Genomic DNA, 15,562 nt, shown 5'->3' with positions numbered 1-15,562 from the left:
TGATTCATGTGGATCTGTGACTGCCCATAAGTTTCAGTTTTGGAAAAAAATGTATTACACAGCATCCAAAAATAGTGTACAATCTGTGAAGCTAATAATGCATTTACATATGAGCCAATGAGTAAACATGATATGTGCAAGAAAATTTTGAAGCTATGAGGCTGGCACATGCTAGAACTGCTAATGATACAGCTTCTGTTTTTACAATAGTTTCTTTAGAATGGTGTGGAAAACACTAGTAGAGCAAAAAGTTTCCATTTGAAGAATGTACAGTCCACAATTAGTATGCCAATCAGGAAAAATCTCTGTGAGGATGGAAGCAATCATCACACTGACATTCCCATTTGGTAAAACACTGTGTCCTGCCACATAAAGAAGTCTGTAACTGTCTGCTGCACATCCCCATCAGGCAGGAATCTTTGACCCTTCAAGGCAATTTTTAAGGGACCAATGGTGTGATAGTAGCATGGGAAGAGATCAAGACTACAGGATAGGTGCTCAAGTGTCTCCCACTTGAGCTGACATAATTTCTGCCTAACAACATTTGTGATATGGGGACATGTGTTATCATGAAGCAGCAGCACCTCTTGCTGCAATTGGTTTTCAACAGACATGTTGCCCAATACACATTCTTCATTATCCAATAGATGTCTACAACTGTTTGTCCTTCAACAGCCAAGAAAAGAATAACAGATGTTGGCACTGTTTGAATGCATTTGGTAACATCGTCACCATAGTTCACATTTCTGCATTTACCGCACGCATTTTGGAAAGACATGACTACCACACTAATCCATTGCCTACATGCCACTGCTTGCACACCAGCATTGCAGTTGCATTATGCTGCAGCAACGTTCCCAAATGGAAACTTTTTTAATGCTCTTTGTACACAGTTGTCAGGAACGGTTTGAAAAGCTTGTAAGAGTTTTGCACGATACGTCATGCTGAGCAATAACTGCCAAGGCAAAAATTTGATATGTTGCATCATTTCCAAGTTAAGTAGCATTGAAGTTAGCCAATCAGGCCATTGTGAGAGGAAATTCAAGTGACCCACCAAAGACAGTGTTGCCAAACATGTTCTTTGTTCAGTTTCCTAAAACTGAAAATGACAGTGATACAAAAATTGGACATGTAAAGGTAGTAAGGATCAAACCCGAGCCAAAGGCTGAGCAGTCCCATGTGCTATCATCTATGCTATGAGAACAACTGATACTAACTGTATCTTGTGGCCTGCTAAATTTGCGTACATAGCATCCTGATTGGCTAACTTCAGTGCTAATTAAGTCAGAAATGGCACAACATATTGAATTTGTTTCTTAACAATCATTTCTCAGCAGAACCTACCATGCAACATCCTTTTAGCTTCTCAGACTGTTTCTGATTACCCTGTAAATTCAAGATCTGTTCTTAGGTTTCTGAAGCACAATACCTTATCATTAAAAGTTGTGTTTTATGCTTGACCTCTGTTAAACCTCAACATATTATCGACTTGCAGGCATAAAAAATATTAGTGTGGTCAACTGTCTTAACAAATAATTCTGCGAAATGAATGGCCTCTCTCCCTTTAGTCATCCCAGTAACTAGAGAACTTACTATGCAAATGACTATTAGTATCAGAACTGGAAATGAAGTCACAACTCAGATTATCTCCTGCAGGATAGAATAATATATATAAATAGCAGGTTATTAAAACTGAAATCACTGTTCTGAAAATGTAATGAACATAGAACTTATTAGTAATTCTCGAAACTATAGTTGTATGACGTGCACTCTAATCTTTACAACTTGGTACTGACAGTAACTTTGGTAAAGTTGAATAGATTTATGCCATAAAAACAAGGCAACTTCTAGAGTTTTACAATGAATTAACAAGCTGGTAAATCTGAGATCTGGGAATTATGCATGTCCTCAAGAGGCACTGCCACAAATATCTTCAGAATTTTGGTTGAATCTGACAGGGTGCCACAACACAACGATAAGAAAATAATGTTGACTATACCGAACACCTAAGCTGACACTAATGTTAGTGACTAATGAAAACCACCTCAGTTGTATTTTAACACAGTGATAAGAAACATACAAGGATGGCAATAATCATAGGATAAAGGTGGAATTTAAGAACTATAATTATGATTACAAAGACCTACTGTTAGAAACTAGAAGTAAATACATAGCAATGATGTTAAGAAATTCCAGCAAACTGCCACAGCTCTTTTAGAAATTGTAAGGACAAGTCAGCCAGTGATTTTACCATTGACTATAAAGGGGGTATCATAAAATGCAAAATCAGATTGCAAATGCTTTTATAAGTACTTTTCTTCTGTTGGAAAATCCATCAATGACCACTTCAATAATCTCCATTTAAGATATACAAACATTACAGCTAAACAAAGCATATACTCAACTTAAGCTAACAGCAAGGAGATAAAATACATGGCAAGATCACTTAGTGACATTAAAAAGGTGGCTAGCAACATTTCTGATGCAATGGCCACAGCAGTAAATCATATTATTGCATCACATCGTTTCTCAAACAATCTAACAATGGCACAAGCAACCCCAATTTAGAAGAAAGGGGATAGATCTAAAACTGAAAACTACTGACCAATCTCAATCTTACATGCATTTTCTAAGGTAACTAAGAAAGTTATTTGGATGAGAATACTGAAACCTAAACACACTTCTAACACTGCAGAAAAAAAAACTGTAAGAATAATTTATGGTGTCAAACCAAGAGAATCATGTCGGATACTGTTCCCGAAGTTAGGTGAGCATACCATTAAAGCTGTATACATATTAAAAGTAATATTGCTTATGAAAACAATAAATCCAAACTGACCTACATCAGCATAATACCACACAAAGATTAAGAAACCATGTACATAGCCACAGAACAGCTATGAATTTCATGCTGGGCTCCAGCTAGTGAATGCCCTACCTGAAAATCTCACAGCCTTTCTAAACAGAATTTTAATTGAAAATACATTTATTCCTTATATGAGTTCCTTATCTTTATGAGAAATGCTTTGTAAGTATGTCTGGCTCGTAGCTGTATGTAATTCATAATTAATCTAATGATAACAAAATCTGTACTCTGTTTCTAATATGTTAAAAAATGCAAACTGTATTAAAATGTAATTTTTTTTTAAACACAGAACTTCAGTTTATAAATTGTAAACTGATATATTCATAAGAATAATCTGTACAATGTCCTGAAAACAGTTTTATTTCTACAGACTGCATCTGATTATTTGTTGTTGCATAAATATTATTATTATTATTATTATTATTAATGTCATTATTATCATTATTATTTATTATTATCATTATTATTATTATACTATTCTGAACTGTGTGTTATGACTGGTGAGGCTAAACAATTAATTTTTCACATAACCTTCTAATATATTGTTTTTTTTGTCATATTGGAAACTGAAACCTTTCATAGAGGCTGAATATCTGAAAATTCCTTAAAAAGCTTAATGAAATTTGAAAACAAAAATTATATTTTCAAAATAATTTGTATTGTCACATAATTTTTAAAAATCTGTTCCAGTTTTTTCTTTATGATGTTCAGTTCTTCTGTCAGTATTTACATGTTGAATTTTCAATGTGAGTGTACTGAGATTCATATTGACTTTATATCAAAATATTGTGTATATCTCATCATTCTTTTAAAAAAATTGTTTGTGTCAATGAAATGTCATGAATTTGTTCTTTGCACATTCACCGCAAGCTTGTTATTTTTTAGTTTAACTTTTATTCACACTATTTGGAATTTTCATACAAAATTTGCTATTAACCTATGGCTTCCCATTTTTTGTATTCATTCCATGTCATTTGAACAATCTTGCATAATTTCCCTTGCCATTTTTTATAGTTGGCTGATTAGTGAGCTGACCAAAGGCAAGTTCATGTTTGTCATAAAACACTCAGGTTATTGGTGACAGTATGGATCACCTATTATTATTATTATTATTATTATTATTATTACAACAAGCATTTTGGAGGTTTAACTGTCACAGTTCATAAATAAGATAGTGGTTACTTAGACTGCCTACTGTAGTAGGTTCCAGTTGTATGGTGTCAACTAATATTATAAAAAAAATAGAAAAATAACAAGCCTGAATATATGTTAGGTCGTACCTGAGGATGAAGACCTGTATGCCGTTTTCGAGCAACTTCCTGGTTGTGAAACAGTCCAAGTTTTTGTGCTGTCAGACACGTGAGCAGGCCTGAACGTGCACTTAGCCACTGTCCCAAGAGATGAACCTGTTTATTCAAATTTTCCACTCTATCTTTTGACCAGTTATATGTGTACACAATCATCTGAAAATAAATATCTTCTTTGAAATAAAATTTATGCTTTTGGTAGTGATCAAAAAAAGTTAATAATCATACAGTTAATATAGCTATGTTTCAATGTAAGCAAGGTCATCAGCACCCATACAAGTGTGGTTATGAGTTGTGAGAAGCATGCAACATAATGTCAATTAGAAAATGTAATCCGTAGGCACTCTCTATTGAGCTCATACAAAAGAATATGTCAGAAATCTTTCGATTTCTCCAATAGGCATTCCATTTTCTAGCAACCACAGCTCCACTGATTATCTCCAAATTACAAAACTGAAGCAACAACAATGAACTATAAATAAAAAATTACAATCGATAAATAAACCCATAGCAACTGGAATACCAACATGGAAAAGAAAAATGCTACGAACTTATGTGCCAACCCAGCACATTATTGTGAATGCAGATAAAAGTTCATTTTACATTTTTATTTGAGCACTTTGCTATATCTATGTGTTTCAACTGTGGCATCAATAGCTTGAGCTCATTGCTGCGACAGAGTTCATCAGCTGCCACAAGGCAGCATAAGGATGCTATCACATGGGTAGAACCATTTAGTCATATGGCTAACAATACTTGACATCTAGTGCAGCACAATCACTTCAGACCATTGTATTGTATGTATCTGGGGACCTAGAAATGACAAACAGGCTTTTACCCTGCCGTAACCCACAGTGGCACACAACCCCACAATAGGCTACAGCAGTCCACTCACCCCACCGCCGCCCCACACCGAACCCAGGGTTATTGTGCAGTTCAGACCCCAGTGGACCCCCCAGGAATGTCTCACACCAGATGAGTGTAAACTCAATATTTACTTGGTAGGGTAATTATGGCGTATGTGCTCATGGAGAAAGTGTTTGCGCAGCAATCACGGACATAGTGTAACTGAGACGGAATAAGGGGCACCAGCCAGCATTCACTGAGGCAGATGGAAAACCACCTGAAAAACCATCCACAGACTGGCTGGCACACCGGACGTTGACACTAATCTGTCGGGCAGATTCGTGGCGGGGACCTGCATGCCTTGCTATCCGGAAAGCAGTGCGTTAGACCGCACGGCTAACTGGGCGGGCCACTTCAGACCATACTTGTTCTTGCTGATGACTATTGGTGACACCTAGCACCATTCTACCTGGCTGTGATTTAAGACACTCTTGAGGTTATTTATTGGATATGATGGTTGTCAGGACTATGAATTTTTTTGGAGGATTTTTATGCTGGCTGTCTGTTACATTTATAACATCAAAGCACAGACTTCTTTTTTTAACAATCGTATTGACCAACTAGGATCATGTTAACAACTTCAGTTCCTCTTCTTCCTTTGTTGTTGTTTCCTATGTTTCCAGTATTCCCTCATTTTGTCCTCATAAAGTCTCTTCCTTTCTTCTGCTCATGCTTGCTCCTGACTTTTTATTTCTTCAGCTTTGAAAGCCTTACAAATTTATTATTTTAATTTTAAAATTGTTTCTTTTTGCTATTTCTGATTCTTTGATGTTGTTTCTTTCTAAATCTTTCCTTACTTCTGTAATCCATGCTATTGTCGATTTCTTCTTCCAGAAATATAGGAGTATTTGTTTTGTTAGTCTATTTCCATCCATTCAGTAGAGGTGTCTGAAAAAGTTTAATCTTTGTTTGGCCATTACTTCAGATGTTTTCTCTATATTTTTGTAGATCTCCTCATTACTTCTTATTTTCCAACCATCTGCAGTCTTTATTGCACCCATTATTTTACTAATAATCCTTCTCTCCAGTACCTCTAGTATGTCCATCTTATAGTTCATCATTAGGCATTCAGATCCATATAAACATTCTGATAGTGACACTGTGGTGTAGTGTTTTAGTTTTGTTTTTCTACATATACATTGTTGTTGTTGTTGTGGTCTTCAGTCCAGAGACTGGTTGGATGCAGCTCTCCATGGTAATTTATCCTGTGCAAGCATCTTCATCTCCCAGTACCTACTGACACCTACATCCTTCTGAATCTGTTTAGTGTATACATCTCTTGGTCTCCCTCCACAATTTTTACCCTCTGCGCTGCCCTTCAATACTAAATTGGTGATCTCTTGATGTCTCAGAATATGTCCTACCGATCGATCCCTTCTTCCAGTCAAGTTGTGCCACAAATTTCCCTTCTCCCCAATTCTATTCAGTACCTCCTCATTAGTTATGTGATCTACCCATCTAATCTTCAGCATCCTTCTGTAGCACCACATTGCAAAAGCTTCTATTCTCTTCTTGTCTAAACTATTTATCATCAACGTTTCACTTCCATACATGGCTACACTCCATACAAATACTTTCAGAAAAGACTTCCTAGTTCAGATGGTAGAGCACTTGCCCGCGAAAGGCAAAGGTCCCGAGTTCGAGTCTTGGTCAGGCACACAGTTTTAATCTCCCAGGAAGTTTCATATTAGCGCACACTCCTCTGCAGAGTGAAAATCTCATTCTGGAAAAATCCCTCAGGCTGTGGCTAAGCCATGTCTCCGCTATATCCTTTCTTTCAGGAGTGCTAGTTCTGCAAGGTTCGCAGGAGAGCTTCTGTAAAGTTTGGAAGGTTGGAGACGAAATACTGGCAGAAGTAAAGCTGTGAGGACCGGGCGTGAGTCGTGCTTCGGTAGCTCAGATGGTAGAGCACTTGCCCGCGAAAGGCAAAGGTCCCAAGTTTGAGTCTCGGTCGGGCACACAGTTTTAATCTGCCAGGAAGTTTCAGACTGGTTTTTATTTAGTTATGTTTTATTTTTTATGTTGCTTAAATAGCAGTGAAATAAATCACTTTTGTTACACTGATGAGGTGTTGCAGTGGCAACTAGGACTCAAACTCAGTGCACAAGTAAGAATATCAGTTCAAATTTGAGTTAATATGAATTCAGGATTCATGAAACTGTGTCAGCAACAGCTACAACTTCAAATGTAACAACAGGAACAGCAAACACAATAACAAAAGGCAGCAGCAGGCCATCATTGAGCAACAAGCCAAGCAGGCTGGACAAAAGCAGCTCACACTAGTGTGTCTCAGTTGTCATGGGAATGTTCATCAGCCTATCCTCGCTGTAACAATAGGAAGGCTACATACCCAGGTTGTGCTAACTGATTTTCAAATCACTTTCATGTTCGCTGCCTATATAAGAACACGCTCTGTGGATGTTTTTATAAAGAGGTACATGTGGTGGAAGTCTCCGGTATTGCAGTTAGTCATTCCTATTAGCTAAGTCCTGACAACATGAATACAGTGTAAATGTCCTTCTCCCACAGCTGACTCCTTTTACAGAATGACCACAAAAGTTCTCTCTTCTATAAATAATTCACAATCAATCATTAAATTTTCTTCGAAATCCCAATGCACCACTTGCTATCATAAATGACAAGGCCTATGCCCAGGCTGGTTCACCATCATTTCACCCTACATCAGAAAGATTTAAATCCTATAGCAAACATTTCATCGTATTTTGCAGTGAATCTACAGTAACAGTATTGTATAAAAAAAGTTATCCATTCACTAATAGTTTTCGCAATGCCTTTGCCAAAGGCACAAAAAGTATTTGGGGCAGACATTTTCACAACTCTTGGGTTTCAAATAATACATGACACTAACATCATACTGTGACGGTAGCATTAAATAAGTTCGGATCACTAAGCCCTGGACTTTCTGACCTCTTTCCTCTCGGTTTAGGGTGCATCAACAATTATGGGGCTTATATTAATTTAAAATCTTCTGCAAACACCTCATTACTTCCTAGCCAACCAGTCCCAATAGCATTGTGATAGAATCCCAAAAGTGAGTTAAACTGCTCAGTGAAACGAGATATCCTCACACATATCATGAATAGTCAATAAGCAACATTGCTGGAAGTTTCACAAACCAAATGGTTGTTTCTAAATTTGCAACGTTTCAGAACGGCTGTACAAGCACTGGACATTGATATCTGTTCCATTCCATGGCCAGAAGAATTTGTGTCAAAACTATGTGATGGCCTGTATTTGTCCTAGACCTTTGTAGCTGCCACTAGACAGTCATACAAATTCATGGTAATTAACATGCCCTTCAAGTTGTACAGATACAACATATAATTTCTCAGAACTGATAGTGCACCAACATTTTCCGAAGTTACTTAGAACAGCTAATTATAAAACATCCAAAAGCAAATAACTACTTTAATGCTACAAATTTTTGCTGGGGCTTTGGCACACAGTACAGCAAAATTGATTAAAATGTAATATAAACAAGTGTCACTTTCAAAAAGAAGTTGAATGCCTTAGTGACATCTTGACTCACAGAGGTCTGAACAAAACCCATAAACATGCACAAGCCATAGATGATATTTGAGTGCTCCCAGACCTAAAAGACATCCAATGATACCTTCAGAAAAATAATTATTACACTAAATGCAAACCTAACACAGTTTGCATTATGAGATCACTCAATAACTTATTATGTTAAGACCAAGGAAAAGAAAGGTCCCACCAGTGCCAAAACACTTTTAAAAAATTACAAGGGTGTGCTAAAAAGTAATGTCTCTGAATTTTTTATGTGACAACTCTTAAAGCTTTTTAAAATAAAACAGATATTATCAACATTCTACATCTTTATTCTTCATGACTACGTACATATTTCTCAGCATAGTCACCCCTGGCGATGAACACATTTCTTCCAACGAGAAACCAATTCGTTGACACCCTCCCTTTAGAATGACTGACTTTATTGACAGGGCCACAGCCTCACCTTTGCTTGCACCACTTCATCTACATCTACATGGTTACTCTGCAATTCACACTTAAGTGCCTGGCAGAGGGTTCATCGAACCATTTTCATACTGCTTCTCTACCATTCCACTCTCGAATCGCGCATGGGAAAAGGAACACCTAAATCTTTCTGTTTGAGCTCTGATTTCTTTTATTTTATTATGATGATCATTTCTCCATATGTAGGTCGGTGTCAACAAAATATATACGCATTCAGAAGAGAAAGTCGGTGATTGAAATTTCGTAAACAGATGTTGCTGCAAAGAACACTGCCTTTGTTTCAGTGAGGAGGACGATGGTTCAATCCCGTCTCCGGCCATCCTGATTTAGGTTTCCCGTGATTTCCCTAAATCGTTTCAGGCAAATGCCGGGATGGTTCCTTTGAAAGGGCACGGCCGATTTCTTTCCCAATCCTTCCCTAACTCGAGCTAGCGCTCCGTCTCTAATGACCTCGTTGTCGACGGGATGTTAAACACTAACCACCACCACCACCTGTTTCAGTGACTGCCACCCCAACTCGCATATCATATCAGTGACACTCTCACCCCTATTGCATGATAACAGGAAATGAGCTGCCCTGCTTTGCACTTTTTCGATGTCCTCCATCAATCCTACCTGGTAAGGATCCCATACTGCGCAGCAGTATTCCAGCAGAGGATGGACAAGTGTAATGTAGGCTGTCTCTTTAGTGGGTTTGTCACATCTTCTAGGTGTCCTGCCAACAAAGCACAGTCTTTGTTTCACCTTCCCCACAATATTATCCATGTGGTCTTTCCCATTTTAGTTGCTCATAATTGTAATTCCTGGATATTTAGCCAAATTGACAGCCCTTAGGTTTGTGCAATTTATCGTATACCCAAAATTTATCAAATTTCTTTTAGTACGCATGTGGCGAGGCCATCCTGGTTGCTAGTTAACACCCAAAAAGACAAACATTTTGCATGGAGGAAAGGAAAGTAGGTGTTTAACTTTCCATTGATGAGGAAATCATCACATTCAGAACAAAAGCTGATGCTTGGGAAGGATGGGCAATGACATCAGTCACAACCATTTCATAGGAACCATCCAAGCATTTGCCTTAAGCAGTTTAGGACAACCACAGAAAAGCAAAATCTGGATGGCCAGATGGTGATTTGAACCATTGATCTCCCGCATGTGAATCCAGTGCATTGCCACACGGCAGCCTCACTTGATAAATGTCACATGGAGTTATGATGTCCACCAGACAGCTTTGTACATGCTTACAGTTCACTGGTACTGAGTGCCGAGGTACAATGATAGGGTTGTTGATTACTGAGAACACCTGGGACATTTGCACACAACCGTGTGTTTACTGAGTTGGTGCGCAAGCAGAGAAATGTTATCAATTTAAATAAAATGGCAGTAGGAACATTCTATGCAACAACAGCTGACAAGAAGTACTGCTGGATTTCATCTTCAAAAGAAACAGTACAACTTGGGACTCAACAGCTTTTGTGGGTAGTTGTTACGCCTGTGAATAGTTAAAATTTCATCCTTACCACATTTTCTCTGGTCTGAAGGAATATTGCTTTCTGTTCAGTATGATGGTTTGATTCCTAGGTTTGAGTGGCATCCCTCACGCCATCCACAATGGAGTAGCTTGTGAGAACATCTATACCATCTAAATCTCCACTACAACCTTCATTGTGTTATAATTAATTTGTCCTGAACAACAGTTAGATAATATTTAGCCTCCTATCCCTATACCCACTGAACTCTCTTGTCCTGTTCTCTTCCAGTCTATTCTGGTTTGCCTGTTTTCTTTTTAAATGTATTCCTTAGATGCCCCCCCCCCCTCTCTCTCTCTCATCCCTCACTCTCACTTTTTTTCAGTTTTTGGTTGGTTAAAATTTCCTCACCCTCCTTGCATGAAATATGACCCCTGTCTTAACGTAACTCTGGCAGCTAGCTTTGTATCTCTATTCCTTTACCTGCTTCTCCACCTCCACCCAATTCCATACAAGCTTCTGTGATTCTTTTTCCTTCATGTATCTTTCTTGTCAGTCCTCCTCAGCATAGAACATCATGTGCACTGGTTACATTGAAGCGTCAGAAGTGTACATGTACACTAGCCTCTATGGCTACAATATTTATCTGTTCTTATTCCAGAAAGTAATCACTTGTCACATCGTCATTAAGATGGTGACTGGCTTGTCCTCTCAATTGTCATTCTCATTTCAAACAAGAGAGAAGCAACTGCCCATGTTCCTTTCAAGGGAATCATCACATACTTCTGTGTTATGATTTAAGCAGACATCAAAAGACCTGATTCAGGGCAGCAAGCCCCAAGTTTGAATGCAGTTCTTCACAAGTAAGAATTCTGATTTTACTGATGTTCTGCTTTCATCACATTTGAACTTTCTTTCTATTTTACACACCAAAGTGTTTTATGTTGTGGAGTGATATAAGAAATGAGAGTTTTTAATTATATCATAGGAAATACATTAAAAAGTGGAGAGTATGTTAAATAAAAATGACAAGGAAACTGGCGATGTAAAAACCAAAAGGCACAAGTGTCTTTGAAAATAATAATAATGAAGGAAACTGGAAATGTAAAGACCAAAAAGTACATATGTCTTTAAAAATAATAATATTAAAAATAATAATAAAAAATACACATACCCACAAATGGACCTCATGATTCAAAAATTGAAACTAAATTTACTTCTCTAATAATTACTATAGATGTATATTTTCTGCACATCAACATGAAACCTATGAATGAATATGAGGATGATGAAATGAATTTAGTAGTCCACTATTATAGTGTAGGAAAAAACTGGTGCAGCTAAATTTATAAATTTTATGCATTAACATTACCTGCAACTCATTTAAAACAGCAAAAAGAAACCTCTGACGTGGCACAAAACATGTGTTCTCTCCCACTAACTCAAGAAGGGGTGGAAACTTTTGAAATCCTTTCTGGGCTGCAAAAGAAAAACGGTAGTTTCAGTCAAATTACTTAAAAGTCTTAATAAATTTACTCATACATCATTTGCAGCACTACCATTACTGAACATGTAATTGTACAAGCCAAAACCAGTTTGAATGTTCCTCACACAGAATATTTGATCACACATTACTCTGTGCATCACTTCTGTTTCACTAAGAAGCACAAAAAACAAGTATAGTACAAAGCACAGTTATGGTAGGAGTACAGTGTGAGCAATGTGGTTACTTCACCCACACCACTCTTCTCCCTGGAGAATTCTATGAGTGGGACATAGTGGGATGGGACAGTTCATGTCTCCTCCTCTCCCTGTGAGAGAACCTAGAATACAATTACTATTCACTCTCTTTAAGAGTGCACAGTAGCTGTATTCCAGTTATCTCTAGATCATACCATCGACTACCCTTCCCCCTCTCTGACTAGCATTCTCTTCAACTGCAATGAAGACTGAAACTGTCACATAGGTGTAATCCATTCACTACTTAGTCAATTTTGTGGGCCCTCTTCATACTGCATTCCCACGTCCCGTCACCTAACTTTCTTTAAGAACCTTCCCTATATTATTTTCCTACTTTCTCTTTGTCTCTTATTCTTTCCCAATATGACACAACATTCATTAAACTGACTGAGCTAATCATGAATTCTTTGAGTCCAATTTTTTTATCCACCACATGCTTAGTGTCACTTTTTTCTCATGTGAAGAAGATAGAGATCTTTAATGACTAGCTCAAAAATGTTTTGCATAAGCTGCATGGCTACCAAAGTGTGTGGATTTATGTTCAAGGGGGCTAAGAAATGAAATAACAAGCCTTATGAACCTAAAACATAATTTTACTGTGAAATAAAAACAAAATATATACTGAAGCAAGAGCAATCTGTCAAATGTACACATATTTGAAATCAAAATCTGCTGCTGGGTAACATTTGATACCATGTTGTTACATCCCATGTATTGTAACATGCTTGGATCCACCTTGGAATGCTGTCCGCAAGGTGGCTGAGACATTATTGCTAAGTCTGTCCATACTGAGATCAACAGAATACACAATGTAAGTACAAACTGGTCCCAGGTGGGTGTAGTGTATTCGTACATTATCATCTTGAAAGACAAGCTAATTGCCAACATATTGACTGTGGGTTTGGATGGTAGGTTGGAGTATTCTAGACCAATACAGTGCAGCCTCTGAATTACCCACTGCATTGTACGCTTAAGGCAAAACTGGTACCTGGACACCTTCATATTCTTCTAAACCTGACACCACTGATCCCGGCTTTATTCCAGGTATTCCCTTGTCCACCACCTTCACACAAGAAGGTGCTGGGGGGTTTGTACTGTTGTTCACAATGTGTGCCTAGAGGCCAACTTGATGAAATGGAGCTGATGGTGTACTACTGTCTGGGAAGTTGCAGCCCTCCCAGTTGCCTTCAAAAAACGCAGCACACAGTTCTGTTGCATTCTCTTAGGATAAGTATGGGCTATAATTTGTAGGTAGTGGTCATCACCTGTTGTTGACCACAGCTAACCCCTACAAGGTGGAAATTCAGTGTTTTGTATCTCACAATAGTGTTCAGATGACATCACTGTGGTGTTGACAGTTAAACATTGTCCCATTCATGATAGGAAATGCAGTGCATTCCACTGACCTGCAGTGAGAATGCACGTTTACTTTAAATCCATTACACTGGTTTCTGTATATACCAAATTTTGTGGTCAAAATGAGTACTGAGAGAGATATTTCTGATCACAAAACGCAAACTATATAAAGCATAAAAGTGGCACAAAACTTTTTTTTGAGCAATTTAATATACTGCAAATGTGTGTGGTTCATTTAACACTAACCATTTTAAATACAAGTCTGCACAAACATAATGTGGATGTCTCTTTCAATTATTTTGATTTTATAGGTGAAATGACAAGTTAAAATGTAAGCACAAAAAAGATTAAAAATATAATGTTTTTATGTGTTTCAAAAGTTGGGGGACAGGTGTGCCACACACATAAATGTGATTAGGAGACTCTTGGGAAGAAGTGGATACTGAAGAGTGTCTGTGATAGGCTATGACATGAATAGTGAAGTAATGGTTAGTGGAATAGGAACAATTGCAAGTTCTTGTGAAAGGAGTGGATGTAGCTGCATGTGGGGATCTTTTTAGGTAAGGTTATAGTAGGGGCTACAATGAGCATCACAGAAATTCTGGGAGAGAATACAGGTTTGGAATACTGCCAAGGACTCACCTCTGTAGCCAAGGTCATTAACACACACCTGTACAGTGGTGCTCGACTTGGAGATACACTAGTTCAAATCCTGGAGGTGAAAAATTTTCATTGTGATTATTTGGCCAGTTAGAGGAAGAGAGCCTAAAGTTTCTGAGCCTAAAGTTTCTGAGCACCAGTATACGCAAAAATGTCCTGGATTAAATTCCAAATCTCTCTGCAGTGTCTCACGAAGTGAAGGTTTGTGACATTGTTAACAAAGATCAAACTGTCAGACATGGACATTAAGTCTGGCAGCCCGCTTGGTGCAATTCGAGAGGAGTAGGTTTCACCCTCTCTCTTCCCTTCATCCATAACAGAAACTCAACACTGTGCTGCACAAGCACTCACCACGGTCATCCACAAGACAGAGACACGCACTTGACACTTCATACCATGTCAGAGGAAGACAACGGCAAACCATTTCCTCTAGAACATTGACTAACACAGCGACGCAGGATTCCTGCATTTGTTCCCCTATGCTTGTTTCCCAGGGTATGGGCGTACTTTGATTTCTAATATTGCCATGAATAGGGGAACTTTTCTGAACTGTCAAATGCAAGGGGAACCAGCTCCAGAAGAGGATATCTCACAATTGGTGTGTAGGATAGTGAGTTCTGCTTATAGTTAATAATCAACCTCAAACCTGAAAATTGTTCAATGATGGCATCCATGTCTCCGATACATCTACATCAGCAGCTGTTCAGCCCTCATTGTATGAGGTTAATTTTTCTTATTAAAAATTTTAGGAATAAGAAGACCAATCATACTGGAAGGAATTTACACTACTGGCCATTAAAATTGCTACACCACGAAGATGACGTGCTACAGACGTGACACGGAGAAGATGCTGCGATATGCAAATGATTAGCTTTTCAGAGCATTCACACAAGGTTGGCGACGGTTGTGACACCTACAACGTGCTGACATGAGGAAAGTTTATAACCAATTTCTCATACACAAACGGCAGTTGACCGGCGTTCCCTGGTGAAACGTTATAGTGATGCCTCGTGTAATGAAGAGAAATGCGACTTTGATAAAGGTCGGATTGTAGCCTATTGCATTTGCGGTTTATCGTATCACGACATTGTCGCTCGCGGTGGTCGAGATCCAATGATTGTTAGCAGAATATGGAATCGGTGGGTTCAGGAGGGTAATACGGAATGCTGTGCTGGATCCCAACGGCCTTGTATCACTAGCAGTCGAGATGACAGGCATCTTATCTGCATGGCTGTAACGGA

The 15,562-nt window shown here is 38.2% G+C and overlaps 1 protein-coding gene across 3 annotated transcripts in view; it reads right to left on the bottom strand.

Moving 5' to 3' along the window:
• LOC126297774 (KICSTOR complex protein SZT2-like) overlaps positions 1-15,562 on the bottom strand; it is a 710,838-nt gene that overhangs the window by 119,212 nt on the left and 576,064 nt on the right. For all 3 annotated transcript variants that reach the window (XM_049988949.1, XM_049988951.1, XM_049988950.1), the window contains exons 46-47: positions 11,938-12,044; positions 4,147-4,329 (exon numbers count right to left, since the gene is read on the bottom strand). In XM_049988949.1, coding sequence (XP_049844906.1) covers positions 4,147-4,329; positions 11,938-12,044 — 290 coding nt within the window. The remainder of the gene's footprint in view (positions 1-4,146; positions 4,330-11,937; positions 12,045-15,562) is intronic.

Source organism: Schistocerca gregaria, chromosome X, assembly GCF_023897955.1.
Source record: "Schistocerca gregaria isolate iqSchGreg1 chromosome X, iqSchGreg1.2, whole genome shotgun sequence".
Classification (NCBI taxonomy): domain Eukaryota; kingdom Metazoa; phylum Arthropoda; class Insecta; order Orthoptera; family Acrididae; genus Schistocerca; species Schistocerca gregaria.
Note: the sequence above shows the minus strand (reverse complement) of the source record. Positions and strands in the feature narration are given on the sequence as shown.